A 26422-nucleotide genomic window follows, 5' to 3' on the forward strand; every position below is an offset into this window, starting at 1 on the left:
AGATCCTACATAATTTTTTTTTCAAATTAATTAATTTTCTATGCCATTTCCATTTTAACACCAGGTTGTTTTTTTTTTTTTTTCATTTCCAATTCTCTTTATATACAGAAGATCACTTCAGTATATAATTAGCAAAGACCTCATCAGTCTGCGCCCACACAGAAACGCATTCAGATCTGGCTGAAGAGCCCATGAGAGTATAGCAGGCATGGAAAGCCAAGATATCATGGAAAAAAAAAAAAAAAAAGACCTAAATGAAAGATCTCTGTGAGTGAGATCCCAGTGGAAAGAATGGGGCCATCAAAGAAGGAGGTACTTTTCTCTGAAGGGAGGAGAGAACTTCCACTTTGACTATGACCCTACCGGAATAAGATCAAAGTCAGCGAACTCTAAAGGCTTCCATAGCCCTGGCAACTCATGACTAGAGCCTAGGGAGATTACTGACGCCATGAACAGGAGTGTCAAATTGTTAAATCAGCAACAGGAGTCACTGTGTACTTACACCCCATGTGGGATCTGTCCCTAATGTGTCGTCTAAAGCCAAGTGATGCTATGACTGGTACTGAAACAAATTAATTTTTTAAAAAAGCTAATATTTAGGAGCTGGTCTTTCACTGGAACTGTTTCCTCCTACAAGGGACGTCAAATAAAACAACTCCCACTCCACTCTCATGGCCCAATCTTACGATTTCAGAGTAACTCACTTTTCTCTAGGGCAAGTGTGTCAAACATTGGTCTCTATCGCTGTCCCTTTCCTGCTGCCTGAACCACACAGTGCACAAGCTCGAGACCCTCCTGGGGCTAGGACACTTGCTGTCAACGCGCAGGTGACTGGGGAGTGGGGGATGGGCCATGCCTATGCAGAACTGTGCATATTCCCACGATACATCCTTGTGAGCTTATCCAAGGGGCCCGTGACCCTCCAGCACAGGGGAGACCTGAGTCGGAGTCACTGTCGGAGCAGCAGGCATCCTGGGAGGCCTCGCAAGGCCCTGTCCCGTGTCCCTTCCTCAGGGGCAGGGTGCTGGGAGCCTCTGTAGCTTTGCACACAGTTCCACACTCAGGAGTTACTGCGGGGAGTTACTGTCCTTGTCGCTCTGTGAGGCAAGGACAGTGGCTGCTGTGAGTGACACAGCGCTGAGCCCACAGCAGCTCCTTGCGACAGCTTCGCCCTCCTGGACCCCACGACCCCCGCAGTGTCCGTCTCCTGCCACATCCTACATGCGCCTGGGGGAAGGAGCCTCACCTGTCTGCTCTCAGCCAGGCAGGGAGGGGGCGAGTCTCGTGCAGGCTGGGAAAGGCTGGAGGACAGATGAAGGCCTCTGTAGGCAACATGCCTGGCTCTGAGACCTCAAAGTTGCTTTAGGAAAAACCAGAAAAAAACACACACACCCAGACTCGGAGCCATGCAGCCCTGAAGCTCCTTAAGAGCAGCCATATTTTATTTATTTATTTGAGAGGTAGAGTTATAGACAGTGACAGAGAAAGGTCTTCCTTCTGTTGGTTCACTCCCCAAATGGCCGCTACGGCTGGTGCTGTGCTGATCCGAAGCCAGGAGCCAGGTGCTTCTCCTGGTCTCCCATGGGGTGCAGGGCCCAAGCACTTGGGCCATCCTCCACTGCACTCCTGGGCCACAGCAGAGAGCTGGCCTGGAAGAGGGGCAGCTGAGACTAGAACCCAGCACCCATATGGGATGCTGGCGCCGCAGGCGGATGATTAACCAACTGAGCCACGGTGCCAGCCCCCCGTATCTCTCTCAGAGTGAGTACAATGAGGGTTAGGAATGATCACAATCGCCAAGGGGTGAAAAGGGAGAATTACCTCCTCCGAGAAATGCCTGGCCCAACAGCGAGAGGACGAAGAGGAGAGAATGCAGCCCCAGGACCACGTGGCCAAGGCCATGAACCATAGCACATGGGCGTGTCTGCAGCCCTGTGACACCCTCCGGCCCACGGGGAGACAACGAGGGAGAGGCGGGGCGGCAGAGACAAGGCGGATGCTCCAAGGTCGTGTTCTGAGCAGGCAGCAGGCAACACCACAACCCCCGTGGGTTGAGGGGACAAAGAGGAAAGGCCCCTCACTCAAGCCAAGGGTGAGTCAGTCCTCTGGCTCAGGGCACAAGTGGCCTGAACGTGGGCCCCCCCCGTCCACGCTTCTGAGATGCGCAGGCAGCCCACGGAGCATGCACCTACGATCTCCAAGTACCACACTTCCAGGCACGGAGGTGATCAGCAAGCGATGCCTTGTCCCAGCGGTATCACACATCAGCACTGCTCTCACCTTTGAGTGAAGCAGTATAAAGGCCAAAAAAAAAAAAAAAAAAAAAAAAACTCTCCATGTGACAGGGCCACAGAACACATCAGACACGTTTCAGAAGTTCAAATGTAAGGGCCTGGTAATTACTGAAAAGCAGCATCTGCCTGTGAAATTGCTGCTAATTATGGATTTGAAAGGGGAAGAAAATTACAATAGGTGCTTGAACTCCCCATACACCTTGGGTATTTGTCTCATCTGGGATCCACAGCATCAAACGTGGATGACCGGCATGTTTTAAATGGAAACAGGTTAGCAAACAAGCTTGCCCAGGGTGCAGATCACCGGCTCTTTGTGGAATTCCAATAGGTGCCTCCTGAAACCCACAGGAAAAGCAGCACCCTTCTTGGAGCAAGGAAACAGGCCCCATCCTAGCAGCACCCACTGACGCACAACACTCATCTGAGTGCAGGAGAAACGGCTTCTGCTCAGGAACCAAGGTTTGCTCAGGAGCATGAAGCCAAATCACACCCACAATGCAAACTTGCACAGAACACAGACAGACTTTGCAATTCCAAACTTCCAGCTCACAAAAACTTGACCATCCTCACTGATTTTCCTAAGAGTGGGAGGAGTCTCAACACATAGAACACATGCATCTGAATGAAGTCAGTCTTGGTTTATTCTATGACAGGCTAAGGTGAGATGACACGTAACCAGGTGTGGTACTACTGTCCCATGCAACTGGCAGTCTGGAAGTCATTGATTTAAGCATTTTCCTGTCCACACCCTGCTCGATAACAAAGCCCCAAAATGACTTACGGCTTCTCTTGCTGGTGGCAGACGGAGAAGAGGTCATAGATCAAGCACACGCCAAACACAGTGAGGCCCGTCTCTTTCACCAGCATGGCGCAGGTCCCCAGGAACAGGCTGAGCAGCAAGAAAACGGGCGAAGCCGTGGGAGGAAAACACCCCGCAGCATGACAGGGACCCAGACTCCTGCAGGACAGGTGCGAGATCATAAAACAGGAGTCAACCATTTACAGGCGAGACCTAGTGCCAATTTAACTGTACTCTAAGTACTCAAGCAGGCGACCAAAGGCTTCTTCAAGATGGGTCATCGTGCAAGTATTTAAAATTGCTAAGACAGGGCATGGCGAGCTAAGCGCCTGCCTGCAAGGCTGCATCCCATAGCCTAGCCCCAGTTTGAGTCCTGGCTACTCTTTCAGATTCATCTCCTGCTATGTGCCTGGGAAGGCAGCAGAGGATGGCCCAAGGGCTTGGCTCCTGTCACCCACAAGGGAGACCCGGATGGAGTTCCAGGCTCCTGGCTTCAGCCTGGCCCAGTCTCCAGGCACTGTGGCCATCTGGGGAGTGAACAAATGGATAGAAGATCCCTCTATCTCTGTCACTTGGTCTTTCAAATAAATCCTTATAAAATAAAATTGCTAAGATGGAAAACAGTAATTGCCCTGTTGTACTGAATTTGGTACCTATACTGTGGGATATAAAGATTATGATAAAATAGGATATGCAACACCCAAAAGCCACTGAAGATGCCACTGTAGAGATTTACCTGGTGACATGCAAAGCCAGCTAATTAAACATACTTCAAGAGAGTAACAAGGGTCCTAACAACAGGCATAAACTCTAGAGCCAGCCACCTGGATTCAAATCATAGCTCCGCAGGTAACCAAGGAACACAGGGTAAGATACATTGTTTCTCTGCGCTCGAGTTTCCCTGTGTGTGAAATGCAATGTGAGCACTGCAGGGCGGACTAAACCAATGGCTTACTACAAGCCCAGCGTCCATCACCCTCAGTAACATTTTGGTCTAGAATGTTTTATACGCCTCTATACATACAACAGAGAAATCAGTGCACATTACCAAAAAAGAATCTTTATTTCCCCCTGTGATAAAACTACAGACATTTTAATCTTTTCTTTAGCATAAGCTCAATTTAAATTTTTTACTTTTGTTAAGTGTGTTATTAGGCACAGATTTTTTTTTTGCAGTTTAATCTCCAACAGGAATTTTTTAAATATGGGTTTCCTTAAAAGGCATTATAAAGGTGGGGGGAGGCTCTGTTTCCATCCACTGGTTCACTTCCCAAATGGCTACAATGGCTGGTGCTGAGCAAGGCCGAAGTCAGGAGCCTGGAGCTCCACCCAGGTCTCCCATGTAGGTGGCAGGGGCCACTCCCTATGCCACAATACTGGCCCCAAGGGTTTTCAAAAACTATCCAGTGCTATAGTCTTTCTTTCACCTTACAAAACAGAACTGATCCCACAACCAAGAAACTGCACTGCTCGCTTCCACAGGTGCACACCCACTGGCTCTCACTCCTTTGAAGTGAAGGCCAACGTTTCTGGGGTTCTGAAGTCTTCTCCTTATTGCTATGTCTTAAAACAACTGCACAGAATGATACACAAAACTCACGGTAGACAAAAGCATGTATGGCTGAGGCTGGGCTGGACCACAGCCCCAAGCCAGGAAGTCAGTCTAGGTCCCATGTGATGGACAGGGACTGAACTATTGGAGCCATCACCTGCTGCCTCCCAGGATGCACATGGGCAGGAAGCTGCAGCCAGGAGGCAATTCTGGACACCAACTGCAAGCCCTCTGCAGCAGGGCATGGCTGTCTTAAGCCCAAGGCTAGATGCCCACCCGCAGGTTACGTCTCTCAAAGTGCCAGCGCTGGGAACAACAAGCTGTACACACCCAGCTCAGTATCACAGACGCACACACCCTGCAGGCGTCGTCACGCTGCCAACCACATCCCAGAAAAAGCCTGAGAATGTGTTTAAATTGCAAAGTGACTACTAACCTGCTGCAAAACCACAGAAATTATTAAAACCTGGGCTTCGATTTTCAGATTTCGCAACACGGTTTCATAACATGAAGAACATACTGGAACACCAAGGAGCCAGGAACAAGAGATTGCTGCTACAGAGACAAACACCACTGCCCTTAGAAATCCTTAGATGTCAATCCAGTTCACTCTTTTCCCAAGGCCCACACTGGTTCCCACCAGGGCTCTGCGGTCTCAGCACAGCTGGCACTTTCCTGTCCGGCAGTTCTCTGCCGCAGGTGCTGCCCTGTGCACCCTGGGATGGGAGTATTGCATCATCCTTGGTCTCCACTGGGCATCAGTGGTACCGCTTTGTCTGTTGAACCACACAGGTCTCTGCACATGGCCAAATGTCTCCTGTGGAGCGAAGCCACTGGCAGCATCACTGGTTTGGAAGAGTGCTCCTCAAACGGCCACAGAGCCATGCAAGATCTCAGGCCCTCCAAGGGATCCGAAGATCAAGGTCAGAGCCCCTTAACCAGGCATCTCTGCACCACACAGCCTGCGGCTCACCTGCCCCCTTTCTCTCTGCCACGCCCTGAACTCTCTGCCTCACTCATTCTCTGTCTGAACTGCCCCTTTCCCTGGGTGAGTGAGAATCTGATGTCCAGGGAGAAGGTTGGGTTACATACATCGTGGGAAATCAGTTCAATGTTTCTCAGTTTCCCAAAGCCAAAGAACTTCTGTATTTTGATGCAAGGATGTGTGAACTGGAAAGGGGGTTGAGCAATGCTGTTTTCTACCCAGCCTTGTTATTTAAGCCTTCAGCTATTTTGGTGAGGACATCACAGAATGAAAAAAAAATGCAAGGCCAAAATGAAAAGGAGAAGTCAGACAAAATGCGGGCAATGACAAGAAAGGAGTGTATCCGGACTATTTTATTTCAGAGCTAAGATTCCAAATTCTGTGGTCAGTCAGACTGCAGAAGCTAGAGCTTGGGTTCCCAAACCAGGAAAGCCGTCTCTCTAATATGTGGGGGCACAGGTTAGACAGGACCCAATGGGGGAAGATGTGCTGTTCTCCAAGGATACTGGGGAAAGGAAGGGCTGCTGTCCCTCCCTGGTCCCCAGGGAGCTCACCGAGCCTGTCATGGCCCCACAGTCCCTCCTCTACCAGAACAGGTGCCTGGCACACACGGAATCACATACCTATTGTAGGAGAGAAAGGCCAGCAGGAACAGCAGGCACGCCAACACATCCGCTCTGCCCACGATCCCGGCCACCTGGGAAGTTCAAGAACAAACAGTAAAAGCCTCAGAAAACACTCTTCACAAAATCATCACAGAAACGTATTTGGGTTTTGATCCACGAAGGGCAGGGTAAAACAGAAACCACACTGTTCCTCAAATACTGGTATAAAATTAACCATTTCTGATTATCAAGTATATTTAACAATAACTTTATAGGAGGAGGAGGAGAGGAAGGAAGAGGTAAGAGGCTCACACTTTGTTTCTTAACCTCTCCAGTGAAGGTCAATTCACAGCACCAAAGTGCATTCACTGGGGCCGGAGTCGTGGCACAGTGGGCTAGGCCGCCGCCTGCAACACCAGCATCCCACATGAGCACTGGTTCGAGTCCTCGCTTGCTGTGCTTCTGATCCAGCTCCCTGCTAAGCTGCCTGGGAAAGCAGCAGAGGATGCCCTAAGTACTTGGACCTCTGCCACTCACATGGGGGATGAGGAAGGAGTTCATGGCTCCTGGCTTCAGGCTAGCCCTGGCCACTGCAAGCATTTGGGAAGTGAACCAACAGACAGAAAATCAATCAATCTGTCCCCCACCCTGTCCTGCCGCCCTTTCTCCCTCTCCCTCTGTCACTCTGCCTTGCAAATAAATAAAATAAATATTTTTTTTAAAAAAGTATGTTCATTTACTGATTTACCTTTAAAAAGTATTTTGAAGAAATAATTGAATGCCAAACACTATGCTGCTGTTTGGTACTAACGGGAAAAAGAACATTAACAGAGTTTTAGGAAGAACTAAGTTGGGAAACCAATGCTTCTTTTGAGGAATCAATGCTTCTGAGAAGAAGGGGAGTGGGTTTGAACTTATGATCGCGACAAAGGTGTGTGTAAGTGTGTGTCCGTGTGCAAGCACGCACTGTAGACTTCTCATCCACGGTGGCACGGAAGAAATCCACACGTGTTTCCGAGCTAAGGCAGGGGAAGACCTCCCATGTGTGTCTGGGTATCTCAGCAGTGGCCCTGGAAGGCACTCCGTGCATGTGTCCATTTCTTCGCTGTGGCATGGGGAGACATCCCACGGGTGGGTGCATCTCTTAGTGAGTCATTCCAGGGCTTGGTGCGGGAGATCTAAGAGGAGCCTGCATCCTGTTCTCACGACAGCAAGAAGGTGCTCAAAAAACAACAGCGGAAAGGACACAGAAGCCAACGACACGCACTTCCTACTGATCAAATCACAGACAATTTGAATACCACAAGAAAGAAGAATATGCTATAAACCACTGGGGAAAAAAACCAGAAATCCGTGAGTTCACCCTACAAATAAACACATGAATGAACGAATGGATGGACGGATATTGACCTAAGTCCAGAACTGCACGAAGCAGGCAAGTGCATCGCCCACATGGGAGACCGATGGAGTTCCTGGCTCCTCCTGGCTTCATTGTGGCTCAGCCCTGGCTCTAGGACAAGTGAGGTGTAAATGAGGACATCAAGGAGCTCTCCCTGCCTCTCTCTGCATTCCAAATAAAATAAAAACAAAAATCTTCAAGCCAGTTAACGAATGTGCATAGAGTAGAGGAGCTGGAAGCCAGGCAGGTGGCCTAGGAATTTTTAGGCAAAAGTATCTGCATGGCTTCGAAAGGTGTCTTCACCAATCACTTAATCATTAGAGAAACAAAAACAGAGGAACCACACTTCAGAGAAAATGCAGGGTGCTTCGAGGAATTAAAAGCCTATCTCCATCCCTGAGAAGCACACGTCTTCTATACAGTATTCCAGCCAGGTAACCGGACTCGGATACAATTACGACGAAACAGCAGATAAACTCAGATGTGAAGAATCCCATAACAACACACCAGGGGCTGGCGCTGTGGTGCAGCAGGCTAACGCCCTGGCCTGAAGTGCCAGCATCCCATATGGACACCAGTTCAAGTCCCAGCTGCTCCACTTCCCATCCAGCTCTCTGCTATGGCTTGGGACAGCAGTAGAAGATGGCCCAAGTCCTTGGGCCCCTGCACCCATGTGGGAGACCTGGAAGAAGCTCCTGGCTCCTGGCTTCGGATCGGCGCAGCTCTGGCCATTGCTGCCAATTAGGGAGTAAACCAGCAGAAGGAAGACCCCCCCCACACCTCTCTTCTCTAACTCTTTCAAGTAAATAAATAAATCTTTAAAAAATACACCAAAATATACAACAGATTAATTATAAAACACAATAAATCTAGATGAATATTTTGTAACTTTAAATTTGTATGACATTTTATATATTAAATCAGTTTACTAATCATAACTCATTATAATCTATAATATTATACATATTAGTATAGACCATATGTATAATATATTCAACATACATTTATAAATTTTATGCATATTTTAATTTTCATATTGTGTACTATGTACTAAAACATAATTTATGCCTTCACATTTTTATTTGTGTTGTAAAAATTTTAGTATACTGTGCCTATAAATCATAAAATATATTAAAATTATATAACATAAATTATGTTTATATTTATAATACAGAACATAATCACTATATTAATAACATTTTCTATTACATATATTGTATCATAAATTGTAGAAAAACAGTGAAGATGAATAACTACCCCTAAGTACAGAAAATTTAAAAAAATTATGATTAATACTCTGTTTGAGAATATAAACAACTAAATTATTAAGGTATGAAGGAACACAAATTATGCAACCTACTCTCAGATGCTCAAGTAATAAATAACACTTTACATAACATACTGAGGGAGACAGAAACGAGTGACAAAATCAGCGTGGCCAATGTCAAAAACAAGTGCATCTGAGGTAGCCGAGGCTCTCACTGTCTGCACTTGACTGACATCTGAAGTTACTTCCAGGCAGCGCTACCATGGAAGAGCACTAAAGGGGAGAAGGCAGGCGAGAAATGACTCTTGATAAAAGTTTGCATTCATCTTGCAACCTAAGATCATTTCCCTCACTTTTTTAAAACTCAAGAAACAATATGATAAAAGCAAAATGGGGTGGAGTTCAGAAAAATGCCTCAAAACAAAGGTCACACAGGACTGGGCGATGAGGGACGGCTCCCAGGAGATGGACAGGAAACAGCAGCAGCCATGTCCCAGAGGGCCTCCGGTCCACAGCAGGTGCGAGAAACAGTGCAAAACATGGGAGCTGCGCCTCCAAGTACCCCCACGGGGGAGCACACCCCGCGCTCCCAGTGAGCTGGGGACAGATGCAGAGGACAGAGGCAGGGTTCGCACACGGGCTTCTCTGCCATCCCAGGGAGACACAGGACAAGCGCCAACCCCACCCTGTGCGATGCTGTCATGTAGGAGGTGACAGCCACACAGCCCTGCCCGATCCTCTCCCATTAGAAACCTCAGCATGCACACAGGTTTTCCTGCATGGCTATGGACATCACCATGGCCCTTAAGGGCTTACATGCCTGCTGTCTTCATTAAACTTGACTAAACACTTCTGAATATGTATTAGTTACAATCTCAATAAAAAGTAACTCAACGATATGCACGCATATGGATTGACAGCAAGTCACAAGTCACACAGACAGAAAAATTCTAGGCCAACCTGAACCAGGAACCACGTGGACAGGGCTAAAGGATTGCTCTGGCAACAGCAAGCTAAAAGCTTGCACCTCCTCTGTCTGCTTGCTCACAGCTCACTGATTCATGTATCTATCAGGAGCATGGGGACCACGTTAGGAAGACTGCACGGATCACAAGTGTGGCTGGTGGCAAGGCTGGGCCGATTCACAGTTGGTAAAGCAGCAATGGTGCACAGGCCATGGGGGAAGCCCAGCGCTGCCCAGGGAACAGCACCACCTCCTCCCGCACCAGCTGAGCATCACCTCCAAGGCTTCCTGAAGGTTAAACCGCGAGCCAAGCTCACCTGCCAGATTCTTGGGCCAGCGCCAAGCCCGTGGGCCCAGAGAGGCACTCATCACAGCCCAACTGATGTGGCCAAGGTCAAGGCTTGTGAGCGAACGCTGGCTACAGCAAGTGGGCGCGAGGCGCTCACGGCCAGGGCGAGCATAACTAACGCATTAACTGCTTGGTACAGTGCAGCCAGCTTGGAAGCAGCAGCAGCACAATGTGCCAGCTGGCTGTGCCCAGATCTGGAGAACACGGTGTCCCCTGGTGCAGAAGCTCAGAGAAGGTGTTGAAATGTCAGCGCTAACCCTGACAGGCTCCCTTGCCTATCCAAACCTCGAAGCACACACTGAATACCTTCTGCATAGCCCTGCTGGGCTGAGGCCTTAGGACAAAGGGTCAGAGAGCTACTAAGTATCAGGATCACATTCACTGTGGTCAGAAACTATGTGTTTTCTTCCAGTTACTAAGCAGTTCCCAAGCACCACCTCCTTGCCAGCTACAGCGCCAGCTGAAGGGATAACAGCCGCCTCCAGGACTTCAGCAGCTGGACGGGAGGAATGACAGGGTGTTAAACTCCACGCTCGGCAGCCACACGCATCAGAAAGGGAGGAACCGCTGCCAGGGGACGGCCGAAGGGATTACTTTTCACTGCAGTATCTGGAAATGCTTCCCGGAACGGCTGCCCTGGGCGTCTGAGAATCCAGGGACACACAGATCTCCCGGAATGTGAAGCCTAAGCCAGGACGGGAACACGAGGCACTGCTGGTGGGGGGTCAGATGGGCAGAGAGAGATCTGAATGTACAAGGCGTATTTCTGGGAGGGAGGGAACAGGAAGCAGCGGGGGGGCGGCCCACTGGAGCCGGTCCAACCTGACTCTGGGGCAACACGGGCTCAAGTAGAGAACCCTGGAAAGCAGCAGAGCAGTGGCTCCATCGGCACAAGACAAACCCGCACGCAAACTCACGTCCTCCAGCCTCAAGCGGGGGATCTCCATCACAGAGATGGACACCTGGCTGTCACCGGGAACCACAGCCTCCAACCAATACTCAAACGCTGGGGAAAAAAAAATCAGTGCGCGTAACTGGACGGAACGCACGTGCAGGCCGAGTACGCCTCATGCGAGATGCCCAGGAGGGCGAGTGTTTCAGAACACCTGCACGTACGGAAGAGATCTGAGGGTGGGAACCAAGCCTAACGCACAACCCCTTTGTGTCTCCTACACACTTGGCCACACCGGCTGAAGGTGACTCTACACGGTATTTGCAGTGGGCCTGCATTTTGGCTGCAACCATGGAGGGTCAGGGTGCAGTTTTCCACCTCCGGCATCCTGTCAGAGCCCAAAAAGTGTCTGACTTGCGACCTTTTGCATTTTGGGTAGTGTAACACGCAGATCTAGGAAGGTTACTGGAACAACCACAGCCAACTAGGACATAATTTACTCTCAAAGAAAAAAATTTTTTTTGGACTGGCACTCATAGGATCTGCATCGTTACTGGTATTTCTTGTTTCTGTAAGAAGGCGTTCCCTTAGCATCAGACTGAACCAGGAACGCACACTGAGCACATGGCCACACCTCCCAGGCCGGGGACTTCCGAGAAGGTGCCCAGTTGTCCCCGGCATCCTCCTGTTCCAGTTCTGGAAATATCAGCTTTGATCTGCAACTCCACATGTCTGCTCTGGCTGTCAACTTCACATGAGTGGAGTCCTTGAACCCAACTCACTGATGATGACCACATCTTATTCCTCACAGGACAATCAGAATTAGCTCTCCCTATTCCCCCAGATTCTTCACTAACGTCTCTCCTGATTCAGGACACAGAAAAACATACTACTCCCCCACAAAACACTCTATCAGCATTTGCTGAAATGTATAAATGAATGAATTCATCCCTTGCTACCTAAATTAGGAAAACCGCTTCTCTCTGTGGAGAGTCTTGCCTCATTATAACATATTGCTTTTGTTTTGTTTTAAGATTTTTATTTATTTATCTGAGAGGTAGAGTCACAGTGAGTGGCAGAGAGAGAGGCCTTCCATCTACTAGTTCACTCCCCAAATGGCCACAATGGCTGGAGTTGGGCCAATTTGAAGCCAGCAGCCAGGAGCTTCTTCCTGGTCTCCCACATGGGTGCAGGGCCCAAGCGCTTGGGAGATCTTCTACTGCTTTCCCAGGCATAGCAGAGCGCTAGATCGGAAGAGGAACAGCCAAGACTAAAACCAGCGCCCACATGGGATGCTGGCACTGCAGGCAGAGGGTTAACCTAGTGCACACCACAGCGCCGGCCCCTTTTGTTGCTTCATATCCACCTGTGCACATGCTCTCTGGCTTTGCTAGGACCCTGTGAACTGTGCATGGGGACCCTGCTCAACACCCCCATAAGTCTCAGACATCCAGGGCTCCCTAGACCAAGCAGGTCCCCATTACTTACTTACTGACTGGTTATATAACTACTCACGCAAACCTTTACTCATATCCCTATCACTGTGTTCAAATCAAACACCACCAAAAAATCCAAATTCTTCACCCTTCCTGAGAGACTATGGTCCCAGTTTTGCGCTTGCTTTGCAAAGAGGAAACACTCCCCCAAAACTCCCTCCCCCACCACGGCATGGGTGTCTTCTTTAGGAAATAATTCATCACAGACCATCTCCAAAGACTATCTCTTTCTGTTTCTCTCTCCTCCTCCTTAGAAACCTGAACTGAAATGCCTGATTAAATTAACTTTCCTCTGACTGTGCTCTGTCATGTGAATTCCTGCCTAGGTCAAAGTTCTTTGCCTCCCTCTTAGGCCTGCCAGGTTTTCTAGCAAATGTAAACATCCTCCCCAACACTTCCACAAATAAATGCCCAGCTCTCACACTCCTTTGCCCCTTTGGTTCTGTTAATATGGGTTTTTTTTCAATTAGCACAAAAGCCACTGAAACCCCTTTTTAAAAGTCATTGTACGAACAGGATTTTCTTCTTTTCTTAGAATCCAACCCAAACTTCCCCAGTCCACCACCACGCTGACCTAGGACACCCATGCTGTATGCTCTGCCTCTCTGCAGCTGTGGAATTCAATCATGATTGCCCACTTAACCGTTTCTTTCCTGGGATAACTGCCCCCAAGGCAGTCGAAGCAGTGACTTTCAAGTTTACTTAAAAAACGCATTTGTCAACAATATATCAGGGTGCTTTAAAAAGTGCGTGGGAAAATGGCATCCAAAGAAGCAAAATGGGCCGGCGCTGCGGCTCATTAGGTTAATCCTCCGCCTGCGGCGCCGACACCCCGGGTTCTAGTCCCGGTCAGGGCGCCAGATTCTGTCCCGGTTGCTCCTCTTCTAGTCCAGCTCTCTACTGAGGCCCGGGAAGGCAGTGGAGGATGGCCCAAGTGCTTGGGCCCTGCACCCGCATGGGAGACCAGGAGAAGCACCTGGCTCCTGCCTTCATATCAGCGCAGCGCTGGCCGTAGCGGCCATTTGGGGGTGAACCAACGGAAGGAAGACCTTTCTCTCTCTCTCTCTCTCGCTGTCTAACTCTGCCTGTCAAAAAAAAAAAAAAAAAAAGCAGCAGCAAAATGGAAACATAAAATATAAAACAGCAATCTCCCCAATCTTAAGTTTATATCTAAAATGTTTTATTTAAATTTTAAATAATTAAAAGGATCCAACTTCCCATATATTGTAAATACTAGATTTTTTAAACAGGCCCAAATGTTACTATTTGGATTCAAACAAAATCTGAACACTATAGCAACGGGCACCTAATCATCTTCCATTTACACAAACATGCCCATCTTCAAACAAACCGTAGATGCCTAATAGTCTCTGTCTCTGAACCCTATTTCCCTATTAGTTCTCACTCAGAGTTGTTTGAAATGTTTATTATATATTTATTTGAAAGCCAGAGTAACAAAGAGAGACCGACATCTTCCAACTCCCGGTTCCCTCCCCAAGCGCTTGCAACAGCCTGGTCAAAGCAAGGAGACTGCAGCTCCATTCAGGTCTCCCAGTGGCTGGCAGGGACTCAAGTCTCTGAGCCATCATCTGCTGCCTCCCCAGGCCCAAAACTAGGGAGCCGGACAAGAAGCCGAGAAGCCAGGACTAAAACAGAGCTCCAGTAGTGACGTGTGTATCCCAAGCAGGGGTTCAACTCACCGTGCCACGATTTCTACCTTCTTGTGAATGCATTATACAATTATGCTTAAAAATATTTTATCATTCCATCTTCCTCTAACAAAAATATGCACTTAAGTAAATTAATTTAAACAATTTCCTGCAACTCTAAGCCTGTAAGTATTCAATTTTAAAGTTGGTATTTCTATTCCAATTATTATTTCTTCATAGTTACTTGACACATCTTAAAGCAGAAACATGGCAGTGACTAAACATTACATTTTACCTCTTAATAATCTAAGTGGAGGTCTGTTTCCACTAAGTTCAGCTACAGGAAGCTAAATGCTACCTTTCATTAGCGTAGGACAGCATGCATAGACTTGCCCCGTTTCCATTCTCATAGATGCCTCATATAAATAAGAGCAGAAGCAGCCAAGTTCTAACAATAACTCTGAATTCCAAAGTTATCAATTATCACAGTGTCCTATTATCTGACGTGATTTTTAATTATCTATCAGCTGACAGCTCAACTAGGGCCTCTTTTAATTTGGTCAAAAGCCAAAGAATTTAAACACATCCATCATCTGAGCCACCTGCCACTAAAGTCATTCACTTGCTCAGGATCGTGGAAGTACAGCAGAAAGATTTATCAACGCATAGCAAAGCGTAATTACCTACTGCGCGTACTCGTCCACGCACAGCCACTTTGCTCAGCCTCACAAACACAGAGAGCGACAGGGAGGGATGCCTGCACGGCATACTGGAGCCCAAGCCTGAATAGCGGCTGGATGTGTGTGTGTGTGTGTGTGTCTATCTCTCTCTCCCCCACACACACCCCCACCCCAGTACCTTTCAAATAAAAACTAAGAAAAGAAAAATGACCTTCATCAAGGAATTTTTCCTTTTTTAAATTACTTATTTATCTGGAAGGCAGAGAGGGCTACAGAGAGACAAATGGAGATTTCCCATCCGCTGGTTCACTCCCCACACACCCAACAGGGCCAGGTCAGGCTGACGTCAGGAGCCAGGAACCCCGTCCATGTCCTTGTGGGTGGCAAGGACCCAACCACGTGAGCCATTACCTGCTGTCTCGCAGAGTTCACAACCGAAGGAAGCTGGAACTGGGGACCACAGACAGGGCTCAGACCCGGCACGCCTAAGTGAAATGTGGGTAGCCCAAGAAGTTTCCTAACCACTACACCGAATGCCCACCCTGGTAATTTTTTGTCATTTAATCTAAATACATTTTTCTTAAAACCTTGAGTTCTAGATTTTGTTTGTGGAAAGCCCATTGTAAAACCCAATGGGAAAACTAGACCCCACTATCAAGACAATTAGTGAAGCACATCCGGATACACAGATCCTGCATCCCTACGACTATTCACTGCTCAATCTAGAGCACCACTTCCTCCTTCTAACACACAGAAATATCTAGAAGACAGGGCAAGCTGTGACGCCCAGCGTGTGCAATGACTCCTTTCTAAGAGCCACAGGGGTCTGACAAAGGGCACATCGTATGATAATGATGTATAAACGTGATGTGCAATGCAGCAAGCGGCACAGATGTGAGGTGAGGCTCCAGACTAGACTGACTGACTGACTGACATATTTGAAAGGCAGAGAGACGAGGCCAGGGGATCCACAGACGGAGATCTGCCATCTCCTGGTTCATTCCCAATGCTTCAACTGTCAAGGCTGGGCCTGGCTGATGCCAGGAGCTTGTAACTCAACCCAGGTCTCCCAGGTGAGTGGCAAGGACCCAACTACCGGAGCCATCACCCTGCCTCCCAGGGTGTGGGCTAACAGGAAGCTGGCACCGGCAGCAGAGCCGGGTTTCAAACCCACACCCTCCTACGTGGGATGCAGGTGTCCCAAGGGACATCCCAAATGCTCCACCAAACACCAGTCCCCAAGATTCTTCTAAAACTGTGGTGCCTATGTTCCCATTATTAGCTGCTCATCTACCCTTAGCAATACAAATCAATCAGCTATACAACAATAAGGTTTAATAATGCCACCTCACTCATTACGTAAGTAGTTATTTTAGAGGGCCAAAGATCCAAACCAGTAATACTTTCTAGTCAATTCTCACCATCCACAGAATAACCATACTTTGCATTAACTAACTGAAAACATTCTGCAGAATCTCCAAGACTGTCTCCACCACAGGAGGAGCATCAGTCCAACTTCTTGGGGCCGTCCCATCGCACTTGCAGTTCTGCATCATAAATATTTTAAGTAGCAAGCAGAGAAGAGACAAAATGCAAACATAAAGCACGAAGAGATGACTTTGTATGAAAAGTATCTCAAAATGCCCCTTGCTGGTTAAAACACATTAGGATTTAAATTTCCTGCAAGTGAAAAATGGTGGATACTCATGGCCACCTGTAATAGCAGCAGTGGTTCGTTAGAAAAGCAGTTAAATCCTGTGGTACAATGAAGCCAATTTGAACATTTAGAAAGAAAAGTGTCGGGCAGTGTGATTTAAAGAAAGATAAACACGTGAGTTGAGCTCTGAATTCATATGATTTTGAAAGAGGGAAAATGCCGAGTTTAGCCAATACACCCATGTATACGCTTTCGTTCATTATTTCACGGAGTCCCAATTGTACTCACCGCCTCAGTGTGAATAGGATGTACAGCAAACAGCAGTGCCGTGACAAAGCCCAGCCCGCGGCTCTTGAAGACGGTCTTATCACAGGTGTACATCAGCACGAGCGTCACGAGGCAGTGCAGGACCACGTTGACTGCATGGAAGTAGAAGGGGTTCATGCCAGTCAACAGTATGTTCAGTCTGTGGAAACGAGAAAAACGAGAGGCAGTTCCATTAACCACTTGCTTAGAAAAGGAGCTACCTTTTACCGTAAGCAGTGGGGTTTCTTTACTTTTACTTTATTTGATCTAAAGGCAGAGAGACAAAGGCAGAAATCTACTGACACATTCACTCCCCCAAACACGCAGAACAGCCAGGGCTGGGCCAGGCTGAAGCCAGGAGTCCAGAAATCCACCGGAATCCCCCACGTGGATGGTAAGGACTCAAATACTTGAGGCATCATCTGCCTCCCCCCAGGGTGTGCATTACCAGGAAGCTCACTCGGAAACGAACAAGGCTGGACCCAAAGCAGGCTCTCCCATACAACCTGGGCATCCCACACAGCATCTTAACCACCTTTCCCCAATGAAGTATTTTTAAATGAATCCCAACACAGGTTATTGGCTAAATTCAAGTATAGAGCACTTGTTTGTGTCTGCAGATTATCTGCAGAAATGCACACACAATATTATTTCCAGAAACTTTGGTCTCTGAGAAGTCACACCAACAGGTGTTAACCCTGTTTTACTCTCACTCCAGGGCTGATGCAAACACCCCCAATCTAGCTGCTTACACTGCTGGCTCCTTCCTAAGCAAGAAGTCTTCATGAGGGACACAAAGCAGGAGACTGCAATTACTGCCCACAGCTGGGCAAACCTGGCAAGAAAACTCGAGTCCTTTCACCGACGGTGCCAGTGCCAACCCTGGTTCCACATTATGCATCTGCAAGTATCATCTGATTACTGGACCAGAGGGGATCTTTAGGATACCTACAGGGTACAACCAACTGCAGCTGAGATAAGAAGGTAAGAAAAGCGTAACATGTCTGAAGTCATACTAAAAGTTCTCTAACAGGAATTCCCCCGGATCTCAGAGGCCGATTGCTAAGATGATGACAAAAAGAAAAGAGAACCAGAGAGAGAAAGAAAATCAGCTGTTACAACGATTGAGAAAACACTTTTAGGGGGCCAGTGACGTGGCGTAGTGGGTAAAGACGCCATCTGCAGTACCGGCATCCTATATGGGCGCCAGTTTGAGTCCTGGATGCTGCACTTCCAATCCAGCTCTCTGCTGTGGCCTGGAAAAGCAGTAGAAGATGGCCCAAGTGCTTGGGCCCCTGCACCCGCATGGGAGACCAGGAGGAGGCTACTGGCTGCTGGCTGCTGGCTGCTGGCTGCTGGCTCCTGGATCTGGATCAGCTCAGTTCCAGCCACTGTGGCCATCTGGGGAGTGAACCAGAGGATGGAAGACCTCTCTCTCTCTCTGCCTCTGCATAACTCTGCCTCTAAAATCAATAACTACATCTTAAAAAAAAAAAAAAAACACTTCTATGAGACACAAACTCACAACAGAGAGTCATATGGGGTTCTCTTAAATATAACAGCAGGACATTACATTCCCAAGTCAGTCCCTGGTGTCACAGAAAAAAACACACTGGCACAGGGTAAAGTTCTGAGAGGAGCCCCGTGCACACCCCGAGTGGCACTGCTGGGAGTGGGCCATTCTCCAGTCTGTTTGACCAACACATTAATCCCAGGTCCTGAAGTTCAGGCCTTTAATCTGCCTCCCTTACATAAACAAGCCTTCTTTGTCAAAACAATTGAGAATGCGCAACTCCATCGCCATGAGGACACACACATACTCGACATACTTGACTGGACGCGTGCACAGCTTTAACCTACAGATTTTTAAACATCTCAAGCTCTGTTTGGACACATGAATCCAAACAGCATCATTACTAATCAACTCCATTTTCACTCCTGCTGAAGTAATTAGGGACCATAACGAAGCCTGAAGAAATGAACCGCTGGGTGGGATCCAACCATAAGGGCTCCAGTATCATGAGATGCAACGCAGCCACGTGCCAGCAGACACAGGAGCCAGCACCCGCCATGGCTTCCTTTGACAGGAGACTCATGGGAAATGACCCTCCCAGGAACAAGGATGGGGCCCTGACCCAGGGACTTGGCAGCTCTAACTACAGCCCCCTCCAGTGCAGCAGGCCCATGCTGGGAGGCAGGGCTCCTAGAGCTGGAAGCTGGGGAGAAGAGAGCTGTAAGATCAAGACCAGGGAACAGTCCTCAGAGAACAGACATGCACCTCCCCAAGAGCCTGGCGCCCTGAGGTTGATTTCACATCATTTTCCACTCTATCAGGCTGAGCTTTCCAGACGAGCAAACCATTCATGAAAAACTCATTCCTGCCAGGGACGGTGATGAGGAGAGAGAGGGGACAGGCTCACATGCAGCTGGGGAGCATCCAGGGTGGAAGGCAGGCTGCCCAGTGAGATGCACCCAAGGCTTTCCACACTGCACCCCCTTGGACCAGGAAGTCTGCCTCTGGGAACCTGCTGTGAGGAACTGACCAGAGGCATGTCCGAGGACCACATCTATGAGCACATTAGCATAAACCAAAGTGCACCCCACAGCTTCCTTATAAAAATGGCAGTAAAGACAAAAGCAACCCATCTGGCACAAGAGGTCTTCCAGAAATTTACAGAAAATGCGTATTATGAACAAACTATGCTTGGGTTTTGAAATGTTGCTGCAGGCAAATAAACCTATCTCTAACTCCATTTTTCCCTTAAACTTTCTCAGATCCTCTCGTAAGTCAAATCCTTGATGTCTCCAATTATTCCCACAGATACTAAAACTCAGACCATACACTTGGGTTACAAGAACAGCACTATCTTACAGAAGGGACAAAAGTATCTGTTACGCAACAGTTTAAAAACCATGCAGCATCAACGGGAGCTGTTATTACTATTTCGCTAGGCTTTCATGAGGTACTCAGAATAGCTTCCCTTTCCAAAAACGGCAGATGCGTGTCACCCTGTGGTCCCCTGGCTTCCTAACTCAAAGTGCGCAGGCGCGGTCCACATAATTACCACTCCTGGAAACTGGTTCAGGTAGAATGCCTGTGCTCTAAATAAATCCAAGTAGATCCCAGAATGAGGACTGCCAGCAGTGATAGGGCAATTGTGGCAAAGCTCCTCATCTGATACACGGCACTGGTGAAACCGAACGTTTCAAAACCACCCAGAATCCGCACTTAAGAGAATTTCCCAAATGTCTACAAATGCAGACAGTGAACTCCCCAAACTCCAGACGAGGGAGCTCGAGATGAAATGCCACTAATGCATTACAACATATCCTACTGTGAACACAGAGAAAGTCTCTGATTCTGGAAGGTGATTTGGGATCGCAGAAAGGGGGCGCTCACTGATGAACCTTGACATTTAATAGGCGCGAGGATGTGAGAGATGCCTGTCAAGTTGACGGACAGACAACGCTGTAGCGGGAGAAGCTTCCCTAAGCACTGTCTGGCTTAGTGCCGCTTAGAGTCCCTGCTGCTCCACTGCCCATGCAGCTCCAACGTGCTGGGGAAAGCAGCAGAAGACGGCCCAAGTGCATGGGCCCCTGCCACCCACGTGGGAGACCCAGAGTTCCAGGATCCTGGCTTCTGCCTGGCCCAGCCCTGCCTTTTACAGCTATGTGGAGAGTGAACCAGAAGATGGAAGATGTCTAGCTCTCTCTCACCCTCTCTCTCTTTCTCACTCATGCCTTCTTACTCTCTCCTTCCCTCTAACTCTGCCTTTCAAATATTTTTCTTAAAGTATCTGAGTATAAACCAAGATCCAACATCAATGTTGCCAACAGGATTCTCAAGGACCAGTTTAGCCATCAGATCATTTTGCTTCACCTTTGCAACATGTCTCTTATTATCATTTAGCCACATCTTTAAAATGGGTCTTTGGGCCCCATGCTGTGGTGCAGCGGGTTAAGGCACAGCCCACAGTGCCAGCATCCTATGTGGGTGCCGGTTTGAGCCCAGGCTGTTCCACTTCCCATCAAGCTCCCTGCTAACATGTCCAGGAAAGCAGTGAAAAATGGCCCAAGTGCTTGGGAGACCCAGAAGAAGCTCCTGGTTTGTGGCTTCAGCCTGTCCCAGCCCTGGCAGTTGTGGGCATTTTGGGGAGTGAACCAGCGGATGGAATAGAAGATCTCTCTCAATATCTCTCTCAACCAACTCTGACTTTCAAATAAATGAATACAATCTTTAAAAAAAAAAAAAAAAACCAGGTGTTTTCCTATAAAAAATTCCATCTGCTCAAGAAACACTGGAAGCCCTGGAACTCGGAGCCTCCAAGGCAACATGGACACACTCGGGAGCTCATCTGCTCAGGACCTGGGCTCACCATCTCCCCATCTCTGCCACTGCAGAGCATGAGCCTCCCCTAGAGTCACCATTCATCACCGTGTACCGATGTTTCCTGCGTAGTAAGGAGGAGAGAGAAGCAGCTCTTGGACCTGAATTAGGATCACACATGGGAACTACAAAGACAGTCCAAATGATCGCTTGTTTCAGGAAAAATGGAAGAAGGCACATTTCTGCAAGAGGGGGATGTTCCTGTGTGCCCAACAGGCAAAGCTGGACATGTCAAAGACAGGAAACTCCGGCCAGCTCACTGCTCCCAGGGACTCCAGCAGCCGGACCCGGGGGGCAGGTCTCAAACCTCAGGATGTCAGCTATGATGACATGGGTTTCAGCCCAAAGACAAAAGTGACACCTCAACTAGCAAACATTTATACGTTTAAAACTAGACAGGAGGCTTGGAAAACAGACATGCCCAGCAGAAGTGGGATGAGGACCACCTAAAAACAACATCTCAGGTTCCATGTCACCCCGAACTCCCTTCACAATGGCACTCAGCCAGTTCTGAAAAGCTCCTTAACAGAGCCAGCACTGTGGCATAGCGGGTAAAGCTGCCGCCTGCAGTGCCAGCATCCCTTATGGGCACCAGTTCAAGACCCAGCTGCTTCACTTCCAATCCAGCTCTCTGCTAATGACCTAGGAAAGCAGCAGAAGATGGCCCGAGTTCTTGGGTCCCTGCACCCACTTGGGAGACCCCAGAAGAAGCTCCTGAATCCTGACTTCGGATTGGCCCAGCTCCAGCCATTGCAGCCATTTGGGGAGTGAACCAGTGGATGGAAGACCTCTCTCTAACTTTGCTTTTCAAAAAAATAAGTAATTCTTTAAAAGGGGCAGGGGGCTCCTTAGCTACATGCTCCAAAAGTTATAAGCGATTTTTTATACTGTAAGAAACTAATTCCCATTTCTCCTTATATTCATCTTACTCGGCACACAGGAGATCCTAAATGAAGATTTACTGAATGAATCAATGGACATGAAGCTGGAAGTTGGAAAAAAAAAATCATTTTTCCCTATCAGCTCTACGAATCTCTCATTTTACTTGTTTCAGCCTCCATTTCTCACCCAAAACTAGGCCAGGCAGTAGAAAAGGAAACAGTATTTTTTCCTGAAATAATCTTAATATCCATCTCTGATGGCCTGAGCACTCCCAAGTTCAGTTAACTGACCACCAATGGCCCCTTCTCCATGGGAACCCCCTGTGTCCTTGTCAATCTGCCAGGGAAGGGAGGGGCCGGGAGCTCACCGCATCAGCTCTTTCCAGAAAGGCTACTTCTGTTCCCAGGAAAAGTCCCGGGATCACACAGCCTGTACCCAAGGGGGGGATGGCCACAAGCACACAAGCCCACCGGCTGTCCATGTGGCTCCTCGCACTCGCATTCTGGGGCTTGAACACATTCTTCTTAATTTTCTTCTGAACAATAGCTCTGGTTTGGGGGAGGTGAGGTGGAAACAAACACACACAGCGAAGCTGAACCTGACAAAGACAGGCTTATCCTGTGGAATCTGCTAGTGTCCCCCAACTCCACTCCAACCTGCTGGCTCTGTGTCAACCAACCGGCCCCAGTCTGGAGCCAGGCAGAGATGTTGAGTGCTCGCTGCAGTGACTCACACCTGCATCCTGGCCCTGAACCTGGAACACAGATCCAGCTCACTGTAGAGGACTGTCCTCTCACTTCATATCCGGGGCATGCAACTCATGAGCCAGGACAGACGCTGTCTCAGGTCCAAATATTCTGATTAGCACTGGGTTCCCGCTGCCCAGCGCAGTAAGCGCACTTACCTGGTCTCTGGCTGCTAAGCTCTCCCTCAGCACCCGGGACCGCAGGGCCCTATCAGCTCACAGAAGGCAAGGGGACCGCCCTAGTGGCAGCACCGCCACAGCACACCTGGGACTACAGAAGAGAAGCACCCAGCACTGCAGGTGCTCCCTCCCTAAGGCAATGCCCAATGGCTCAGCGATGGAAGTCACCTGCCTTCTCCAGGAATGTCATGGGGGAGCCGGAGAGTGCATGCATCCCAGCATTCCAGGCTCAGTGAGGCTACACTGCTGTCTCCACATTGCTACCGCCACCCCAGTACACACAGGCCCCCACTCGGTCCCCGCAGTTCCCAGGCTTCCTAAGTGTCCTAACTGCCTGGTGCGTGAGCTCAAGTGGACGAGCCCCTGGTCTCATGCCAACGGAGGATTCTAAGTCAGCAGACCTGGAACAGGGGCCCCACATCTGCCCCAGCACCCCAAGTGATTCAAGGCAGGAGGTACTCAGAACAACAAGGCAGCTCCATGGGCTTCGGGAAGCCTGCTCAGAGCTGTCCCGCTCACTAGAAAAGCCTCACTTTCTTAGCAGTTCGCCCAACGCACATTCTCTCCCAATAGGAACTCCAAACAAGGGGAAAGAAAAAAACAGTCCATGTTCCAGTTGCTGGTGTCTCCGACGATGGATTTCCCAACACCTCCCTGATGGGTCCTGCGGCCCAACAGTCAACACACAGCACATTCTGCCGCCTTCTCCTGCTGCTCTCTGTCTTTCTTCTTCCCCACCTGCTGCCCTCGGTACAGCTCTCCGAGGCTTTTAAGTGCTTTCCACGGTCTTCCCGGATCGTTCAACCAGTAAATAACAACATCTGGTTCCTCGCGCTTTTCCTCTAAGACAGATCCCTGCGGCCCTCCATCATCCTGGTTGCTCTTCTTCTGCATCCCTCTGGGACCAGGAATCAACCCGGAATTCATCACCGCCAGACACATCCCAAGCACAGAAGGCTGTAACTCACAGGCACCCAGGCCAGCAACACCGCGCCAGCGAGAGGAGCTCTACCGACCAAGACCAGAGCCGCGGTTCTGCTGAGCTCAGCGCGGCACAGCCTCACCTGGCCAGGAAGGGGACTTGTCACACGAGCCCTGAGAGTGACAGCCCTGCCAAAGAAGGAGTGAGAAGACTGCCAATGGGAAGACCGGTAACCATATCTGGGAGGCGAACCTCAGGAGTGAATCCACTAAGAGGCTCACGAAACCTGGAGACAGACCACAGCCCCGCACCTCAGTTGTGCCTGAGCCCCCAACGTTCAGCAATTCTTGTCTCACGCAGGGAGGCATGGGTTCAGTGCAATCCCAACGCGGCCTGCCTCGTGCTCACACAGGCTCCAGAGCCTGAGGACAGAGACCTCCGCAGCACGTGGGCCAGCGCTGCAGGGTCCCCAAGCCACCCGCACTTCCGCCCCAACTGGCGACAAAATGGAGGCCTCCAGAACACTTCCCGGAAGTCAGGAGACTACCATACTTAGGACTACAGCTCTCATCTGCAAATCAGGGTCACACAAGGCAGAGACCCGTGGGTGCGGTCTGATCGAGTCCCCAGCAGAACCGCTGGGCGGCTTCAGCACGTATCACTCTCCCCGCACAGCAACGTGGGCTCTCCCGCCAGGAAGGCCAAGTAGGCCTGGGGAACGGAGCCACTGCATGTCAGCCTCCTCCTCGGCTCCCAGGAGGCCGGGAGGCTGAGCTGAAAGCACGAGGTCAACGTCTCAACCCTCTGACCACCGGCGCAGTCTGCCCAGCATGCCAGCTTCCATCCGGGACCCACGATGACCACCTCCACCTTAGCGTGACCTCGGGTCTGGCGCCGGGGATACACCACGGAGAGCAGGCCTAAGGCTTAGCAAATTCCCAATGGCGCAGGCACGCGCTCCCAGGAGAGCAGGACCACGAGCAGACTGGTTCTTCATCACACAGCTCTGGGGGACACACAGCTGTGCTTGTTCCTTTGATAACGCATTTGCATGTACCAGCATCGCACCTTGTCCAACCACACAGGGAATTTCACGTCCACCTCACAGACGGGCAAAACCCGGCTGCTCCCTCCAGAAGGCAGGGCTCTGGCACAGATGAATCATAGGTCCCGGAGAGCAAGGCATAGGGAGAGACCCCGGTGGCTGCTGGGGTCCTGGAAAGCAGGGCACAGGGAGAGACCCCAGTGGGCTGCTGGGCCCTGCCTCGAATAGGCAGCCACTGTCTCCAGCCTTGACCTTTGCGGCACCTGCTACCCTTTTATGCCCAGGTATGTAACCCAAACAGAGCTGCACAACCTCATTCCCAACAGCAGGCAGCATCCCACAGGGAGTCACAGCTGCGTCCCTGTTGGAGCCCAGGCTGCCCCTTCAGCTCCCGGAGGCAGGACCCACTGGAACCGCCTGCCTGTGCCCGCAGAGATGGCCACTCTGTCTCCTCTTCCTCTGTGAGAGGAGAAACGCACACGACCCAAGCAGTGTTTTCCTCTACAGTACAGACTTGTAGCCCTCCCGCAACAATTACCAGCCAAGGCTCAGCCTGACAAAGACGATGCACCCACTCGTCATTTTTAAGCTTCACCTGTTGATAACTGTCAAACATACTCACTCTTTCTTTTAACGGGAATTCTGGAGCCCCCTACTTGGCAAGCCAGGCCAACCTCCAGCTGCCGGAGACGCCTCTCGCAGAGCTTACAGGACAGTGTAAAATGAAGCCAGACAGAAATCAGGTGGAGTAAGGCAACTCAGGGTGAAAAGGGGTAAACCCAGACCGGGTGGCCAGGGAAGGTCTCTGGGATGTGGCGCCACTGGGGCAGAGACTCACAGAGGCATGAGAGCCAGCCAGGCACAGATCTGGGCAAGGGCCCTCGAGAAGAAGGGACAGTAAGTGCAAGGTCCTGTGGCAGCCTGCAAGGGAAGGGGCTCTGGGATGCCGGTGGGGAAGAGAAGGTAGAGACGGACGGATGAGAGGTGCGAGAGAGAGCCTGGGATCCAGTGAGACAGGACCCTGGGGGCGGAAACCACGTGTAACCATGCCAGTTACCCTGGCACCTCCAACCCTTCCTCACCCCTCTGAAAAAGAAAAGGTAGGATACTACGGGCACAGAGTTAGGGGAAAGATGCCTGAGGCACCACCGGAGGAGAGAGAAGACCTCTGCTGACACAAACAGGCTGCTTCAGGGGGCGACTTCCACTCGGGGGCTCACAGAACAATCCCCACAACCCGGAACTGCCTCCCGCTCATTCCCCGCCCGCCGCACACCTGCAGGCTGCAGTCCGAAGGGCAGCTTCTGCCTCGCACACATCACCGGCTGCACTCCCAGCTTCCCCCTCTCGGCGTTCTGACGTCACCG

General features: G+C 49.7%; 1 protein-coding gene across 4 annotated transcripts in view; it reads right to left on the reverse strand.

The window, feature by feature from the left end:
- Positions 1–26422, reverse strand: part of TMTC1 (transmembrane O-mannosyltransferase targeting cadherins 1) — a 243968-nt gene that overhangs the window by 210971 nt on the left and 6575 nt on the right. For all 4 annotated transcript variants that reach the window (XM_062195022.1, XM_062195020.1, XM_062195023.1 and 1 more), the window contains exons 2-4: positions 16877–17054; positions 6254–6327; positions 3076–3252 (exon numbers count right to left, since the gene is read on the reverse strand). In XM_062195022.1, the coding sequence (XP_062051006.1) occupies positions 3076–3252; positions 6254–6327; positions 16877–17054 (429 nt within the window). The remainder of the gene's footprint in view (positions 1–3075; positions 3253–6253; positions 6328–16876; positions 17055–26422) is intronic.

The sequence above is a fragment of the Lepus europaeus genome, chromosome 6 (assembly GCF_033115175.1).
Source record: "Lepus europaeus isolate LE1 chromosome 6, mLepTim1.pri, whole genome shotgun sequence".
Classification (NCBI taxonomy): domain Eukaryota; kingdom Metazoa; phylum Chordata; class Mammalia; order Lagomorpha; family Leporidae; genus Lepus; species Lepus europaeus.